We start from the raw sequence: 7006 nt of genomic DNA on the forward strand, positions 1-7006 counted from the left end.
GTTTGTCCTGCTGGCTGAAGCTTTCCGGGTGTAATCCCACCAGGATGTTTGCTCTTCCTGATGGAGCGGGCCGTGTGATTGCCATCTGGATCGGCGCCATGGGAGCGGGATGTTAAAATCCCTGTTCAGGCGGCGCTCTGGGGTGACACTCTGGGGTGACACTCTGGGCTGGCGCTCTGGGTTGATGCGCTGGGCTAATGCCCTGGGTTGGCGCTCTGGGCTTATGCTCTGGGCTGGCGCTCTGGGTTGATGCTCTGGGCTGACGCTCTGGGCTGACGCTCTGGGCTGGCGCTCTGAGTTGACGCCCTGGGTTGGTGCTCTGGGTTGGCGCTCTTGGCTGGCGCTCTGGGTTGGCTCTCTGGCTGGTGCTCTGGGCTGCCAATCTGGGCTGACACTCTTGGCTGGCGCTCTGGGTTGGCGCTCTGGGCTGACGCTCTGGGCTGACGCTCTGGGCTGGCGCTCTGGGCTGGCGCTCTGGGTTGGCGCTCTGGGCTGACGCTCTGGGCTGAGGCTCTGGGCTGGCGCTCTGGGTTGACGCTCTGGGCTGACGCTCTGGGCTGGCTCTCTGTGTTGGCGCTCTGGGCTGAGGCTCTGGGTTGACGCTCTGGGCTGACTCTCTGGGTTGGAGCTCTGGGTTGGCGCTCTGGGTTGGCGCTCTGGGCTGACGCTCAGGGGTGACGCTCTGGGCTGACGCTCTGGGTGCTCTGGGGTGACGCTCTGGGGTGACGCTCTGGGGTGACGCTCTGGGGTGACGCTCTGGGCTGATGCTCTGGGTTGACGCTCTGGGCTGACGCTCTGGGCTGGCTCTCTGGGTTGGCGCTCTGGGTTGGCACTCTGGGTTGGCGCTCTGGGCTGACGCTCTGGGGTGACGCTCTGGGGTGACGCTCTGGGGTGACGCTCTGGGGTGACACTCTGGGTGACGCTCTGGGCTGATGCTCTGGGTTGACGCTCTGGGCTGACGCTCTGGGCTGGCTCTCTGGGCTGATGCTCTGGGTTGACGCTCTGGGCTGACTCTCTGGGCTGGCGCTCTGGGTTGACGCTCTGGGCTGACGCTCTGGGCTGGCTCTCTGGGTTGGCGCTCTGGGCTGAGGCTCTGGGTTGGCGCTCTGGGTTGGCGCTCTGGGCTGACACTCTGGGCTGACGCTCTGGGCTGGCGCTCTGGGTTGACGCTCTGGGCTGACTCTGGGCTGGCGCTCTGGGTTGGCACTCTGGGCTGACGCTCTGGGCTGGCTCTCTGGGTTGGCGCTCTGGGCTGACGCTCTGGGCTGACGCTCTGGGCTGGCGCTCTGGGTTGGCGCTCTGGGCTGACGCTCTGGGGTGACGCTCTGGGGTGACGCTCTGGGCTGACGCTCTGGGGTGACGCTCTGGGGTGACGCTCTGGGGTGACGCTCTGGACTGATGCTCTGGGTTGACGCTCTGGGCTGGCGCTCTGGGTTGGCGCTCTGGGTTGACGCTCTGGGCTGACTCTCTGGGGTGACGCTCTGGGGTGACGCTGTGGGCTGATGCTCTGGGTTGACGCTCTGGGCTGACTCTCTGGGCTGGCGCTCTGGGTTGGCGCTCTGGGCTGACGCTCTGGGCTGGCTCTCTGGGTTGGCGCTCTGGGCTGAGGCTCTGGGTTGACGCTCTGGGCTGACTCTCTGGGCTGACGCTCTGGGCTGATGCTCTGGGCTGGCGCTCTGGGCTGAAGCTCTGGGCTGACGCTCTGGGCTGGCTCTCTGGGTTGGTGCTCTGGGCTGACGCTCTGGGCTCGCGCTCTGGGTTGGCACTCTGGGCTGATGCTCTGGGCTGACGCTCTGGGCTGGCGCTCTGGGTTGGCGCTCTGGGCTGACGCTCTGGGGTGACGCTCTGGGGTGACGCTCTGGGGTGACGCTCTGGGGTGACGCTCTGGACTGATGCTCTGGGTTGACGCTCTGGGCTGACTCTCTGGGGTGACGCTCTGGGCTGACGCTCTGGGCTGATGCTCTGGGTTGGCGCTCTGGGTTGGCGCTCTGGGTTGGCGCTCTGGGCTGGCGCTCTGGGTTGGCGCTCTGGGTTGGCGCTCTGGGCTGACGCTCTGGGCTGACGCTCTGGGTTGGCGCTCTGGGCTGACGCTCTGGGCTGACGCTCTGGGTTGGCGCTCTGGGTTGGCGCTCTGGGCTGACGCTCTGGGTTGGCGCTCTGGGTTGGCGCTCTGGGCTGGTGCTCTGGGTTGGCGCCCTGGGCTGGCGCCCTGGGCTGGCGCTCTGGGTTGGCGCTCTGGGTTGGCGCTCTGGGTTGGCACTCTGGGTTGGCGCTCTGGGTTGGCGCTCTGGGTTGGCGCTCTGGGTTGGCGCCCTGGGCTGACGCTCTGGGTTGGCGCTCTGGGTTGGCGCTCTGGGTTGGCGCTCTGGGTTGGCGCTCTGGGTTGGCACTCTGGGCTGGTGCTCTGGGTTGGCGCCCTGGGCTGACGCTCTGGGCTGGCTCTCTGGGTTGGCGCTCTGGGTTGGCGCTCTGGGCTGGTGCTCTGGGTTGGCGCCCTGGGCTGGCGCTCTGGGCTGGCGCTCTGGGCTGACGCTCGTGTTGCTGTTGGCATTTTGATAGAATGTTTTCCATCCGCACACAGAACCTCCCCGAGCAGCGCTTTCTGTGTGACAGTGATCTATATGCAGGTAATTGCAATTGGCTGTGATGGATAGTGCCGTCAGATTTGCCATAATTATCCTGAGATTAAACGTGTTTCAGAAACTCCAAATGTCACAAACCATCACAGGGTCAGCAGAAGTCCCCAAATCACCGTTCAGTTCTCCTCTCTAAAAACTAAATGTTTCCTGTTCACAAACCAAAACCTATTAAAGTTCTTCCAGCATCATAATCAATACAGATAAATCAGGGTTTTGTGCTGCTGGTGGATTAGCGTTCGCTCGGGTTTCCGTCTCCTCCTCCAGCCGAGTGTCTCGTCACGACGGTTCCTCCAAAAAGCTTCACCCCCTCCAACCAAATCAGGTTTGCTGAGTCTTTTAAAGACTTTGGTGAAACAGATGCAGGATTTCATCTGTTTTTCTTTCCGCTCCGCGACGCAAATTCATCCAGTTCAACCTGAGCTCTGAGTCTCTGCAGCTCCTCCAGAGTCACTCTGGGCCTCTTTGTCTCTTCAGTGCTCTGCTTGGTCGGGCAGTCAGTTCAGATTAGCGATGAGACGTTCATGAACGATCTGGTTCTTTTGAACAGTTCTTCATTGTGAACAGTCTCGGTCAGTGACAGCAGATCTTTTATTTTATTTCTATTATTATTATCCTATTTCATTTAAATATCATTTCATCAGTAAATGTCTTCCTGTGTTTCTTTTATTTCTCTATTACAAATTGCATTAAGAAATTTGCAATTTAAAAAACCTAAAGCTTATTTGACATTTACATTGTGAAATATTATATTTCAAGAAAACTTATACATTCTATTTTTTTGGCAAAAATAAAAACAAAGTAGTTTTTATTCCAGAAACTGCATTTAGGTTAAAATGGTTTGCTCTTTCAGAGCAGAAGGCAGATGGAGAGGAGTTGACTTCATTTATGGGCGTCAGAGTAAAGCATGGTGATCCTGCTGACTGAAATGTTTCACTAACGGTGACGGATCTTTATGTCTTCTTGGGATTTGCATCTTTCCAGAGGATTTTATTTTCTTCTCAGATGTTTTTCTGAGCTTTTAATAAACCTTTTCTGTTGATTAAAGTTTTTAAACTCTTGATGGAAATACCTTCATGACCTGAAAGACAGAAGCCTTAAAGCCTGATTGGACTTATTAAAGGGACTCCTTATCTGGCAATCCTTATTAGCTGCAGAGATGGAGGCGATAATGGCCGACTGGCAGGTACCACCGGACCGCTAAGTGAGCAAAATGAGGCAAAGTGACGGCCGGGCTGAGAGGAGCCGCCGCGTCTCAGATTGTCTCCTCTGTGAGCGGCGAGTTGTGACCGTATCAGTCATCATCTTGTCTCTGTCCTGGTTCTGTGTGTGTGTGTGTGTGCGTGCGTGTGTGTGTGTGTGTGTGTGTGCAGCCGGGTTGACATGAGCTCAGAGTGAGAACAAAAGGAAAGGAGCAGGCAGGAACATTTCTGCTTCACATGCTTCACATTTTCCTCTTCACTCTTACTTTAATAAGCTCATTCTTTTCTGCCGCTGGACCGAAGCAAAAATTCAATATTTTCACTCACTGTGTGTGTGTGTGTGTGTGTGTGTGTCTGTGTGTGTGTGTGTGTGTGTGTGTGTGTGTGGGTGTGTGTGTGTGTGTGTGTGTGTGTGTGTGTGTTATGACCACAGTGCTAATTTATTTTAAAAACAATAACTTGGAAAAGGACAAAACCTCCATTCAGGTTGTGATTCCAGATCGTCGTCGTCTCAGGAAACTTTGGCTGTTTTATAATCTAAAGTTTTGGATCAGAGTTTAAACTTTAAGTTCATCCTGTTTGTTTCATAATCCATGTGTGTTTGTGTTTTGATCATTTTCTTGCTGCTTCTATTAAAATGTTTCCTAATAATCCAACATTCATGAAGTTGTGATTCTAAACTTGTGGGTTAAATTAAATATAAATTTCCTGCTGACTCGTTTAATCTTCACTTCAGAGCCTCTGAGGGTTTTAAACGTTTTAAACTGGAGGATTAGAAACTGAATCTGCTGCAGGAGAAACGGGATGAATCCTAATCTGAGCAGATTAAGAGTCTTCAGAACCAGAACCAGAGGGAGGATCCGACAGGTTCTGGAACCTCACCGACCCAGAACAACAGGACGGAACCAGTTCTGGTACCGGTCGCACTTTGGTTCCAGTTATTCCATTCAGGAGAAAATAGCATCATGTGTTGGGAACTAAAATAAAAAATGTTTTATTGAAGTAATATTTTTACACAAGATGTGTCATTATTGAGACTTTGGGTCGGGTCAGGGTGGGTCAGGGCGGGTTGGTGCAGGTCGGGTCGGGTCGGGCTTTTGATAATCCAGAAGGAAGTGAAAGATGAGATCTTGGTTCAGTTTAACTCTTCCAGACGTTCCTCTCATTATTGCCTTCTGGTTATTAAAAGTAAATGTTATATTGACATTTCAACAGCTCTGATTTATTAGCTCCTCTGGAAACTCACTGCTTGTCTTTGGCTCCAGGGATGCAGAACACGATTTCCATTTGTTCACAACCAAACAAGTTATAAAGATGAAAACCTGAAACTTTTCATCCAAATCACAAAAATACACATTTGTTTGTCTGACATGTTTCAGTTAATCAATGAAACGATCATTTCATCTATAAAGTGATGAAATAATGAGCAGAAGCCGCTGCGTTCAGGCACAGAGTCTCAGAGGAGGAAATTTGTGCCTCTGCTTGTTGCGATTTTCTCAGATGTTTGATGCTGGTGAACCTCAGGGCTCCTCATTTGCTCCTCTGTGTTTCTGTGGAGTTTTTCGCTCTGTTTTTTGAAGAGCCAGCGGCTGTTTGAACATTTCTAACATTTCATTTGTTCTGTGCAGAGATCCGGTTCTCTGCAGGATTCTTTGCTCTAATTAAGGTGAGAACAAACTCACTGCTTCCTCTTGCAGCTTAAAGAGTTTGTGAATTAGAGCCATGTAAATAAACTCAACTGAATTTTATTAAATTAGTGGAAAAACATGGAGCTGAATCACATGGATAAATAAATGTCCTTGGTTAGTTTGTTTTTTATCTATTTATTCCTGTTTCATTCTGATTGTGCAATATTCTCATTATTATTATTATTTAGTTCTATTTGTGTTTCTCTGATGAAATGAGGAGTTTGTGCTTCATGCTGCTGAAGTCAGAGCAGGTCTCACAGTCAACACAAAGTTTACCAAATTACCAGGGAATTTTTCATTTCCTGTTTTCTGCCTCTGTTCTGCACAGCCAAGCACAAGATGATTGCTTCATTAGAAACTGATTTTAGTTGTTTATGAAGCCCTGGGTTTCTCCTCCACCCTTAATAAAGCGGCGGTTCCTCTCAGCCTCTGCCCAGTGACACTTTCCAAAGCTGACATTTCTATCCAAATGGTAATTGATTCAGAGGAACCTGTTAGTATGCAGCTACAATTTAGCAACCCTCCTTGTGGGTTCAGCGGAAAACTCAAGCTCTGAAAAAACAGGAAGAAAATCCCGGCTTTCCTCCCTAACTGGACTCCAGACACACGGAGAGGTGGAGGAGCGCCGAGGCTCTTATTGATTGGCTGCCACAGCCTGAGTGGACTTTGTCACAGGCAGTGCTCCCCACTCGGCCTGCAGGCTGTTTACTGGACCGTTCTTTACCGTCCAAGTGAAGATCGGCGGCAACAAACAAGCAGCAGTAATCCTCCTCAAATACCGCAAAGCCTGCTGGACAGAAATAATGGCGCCGCGTCCCAGGAGCCGGACAGCCGCCTGGACGGCCGGCTGCATGCAGGCCCTTGTGAAATTGGCAGAGTTGTCACTCATGATTAGAGCTCTGGCCACGGACAGTTACAATTATGACACACTTAACGAGAACAAATGAAGCAATGATTGGCCATATAATGTGACCTCTAGCGACTGCCAGCAGAGTTCATTGTGTGTCTGCAGCGCATTCACTTTCAGCAGCTGCTAACACCAATGAAGCTAATCGCTCATAATGAAAGGCTCTGCAAACACACACACACACACACACACACACACACACTGAGAAGAGTTGGGAGTGTAAAAGGATCCGCTGAAGCGCCCAAGAACTGTTGTGTTCGTTACAGCAACCCAGGCCTTCTCAGGAAAGGAAGCAATTTGGAGCTGCGCTCTTGCAGCAAAGGTGAAATGAGTTTAGCTCTGCAGTCTTCCAGCTAAACAAGACCAATGTGTGTGTGTGTGTGCGTGTGTGTGTGTGTGTGTGAGTGTGTGTGTGTGTGTGTGTGTGTGTGAGTGTATATGTGTGTGCGTGTGTGTGTGTGTGCGTGCGTGCGTGTGTGTGCGTGCGTGCGTGTGTGTGTGTGTGTGTGAGTGTGTATGTGTGTGTGCTTGTGTGTGTGTGCGTGTGTGTGTGTGTGTGTGTGTGAGTGTGTA

The 7006-nt window shown here is 51.8% G+C and overlaps 1 protein-coding gene across 1 annotated transcript; it reads right to left on the minus strand.

The window, feature by feature from the left end:
• Positions 1-221: 221 nt before the first annotated feature.
• Positions 222-2571, minus strand: LOC129373804 (serine/arginine repetitive matrix protein 1-like). Its single transcript, XM_055051889.1, has 2 exons — positions 615-2571; positions 222-565 (listed from the first exon to the last, which is right to left on the minus strand). Exons 1-2 carry the CDS (start codon positions 2569-2571, stop codon positions 222-224), a joined length of 2301 nt encoding a protein of 766 aa, XP_054907864.1.
• Positions 2572-7006: the final 4435 nt, after the last annotated feature.

This window comes from Poeciliopsis prolifica, unplaced genomic scaffold (assembly GCF_027474105.1).
Source record: "Poeciliopsis prolifica strain line A6 unplaced genomic scaffold, Auburn_PproV2 SCAFFOLD034, whole genome shotgun sequence".
Lineage (NCBI taxonomy): Eukaryota > Metazoa > Chordata > Actinopteri > Cyprinodontiformes > Poeciliidae > Poeciliopsis > Poeciliopsis prolifica.

Excerpts from the sequence above, each read along its gene's own strand:
- LOC129373804 (XM_055051889.1), bottom strand. The coding sequence starts at position 2,571 with ATGGAAAACATTCTATCAAAATGCCAACAGCAACACGAGCGTCAGCCC. Across the intron at positions 566-614 it reads CCAGAGCTCCAACCCAGAGA|AGAGCCAGCCCAGAGCGTCA; the intron begins GTCAGCCCAGAG and ends GCGCCAACACAG.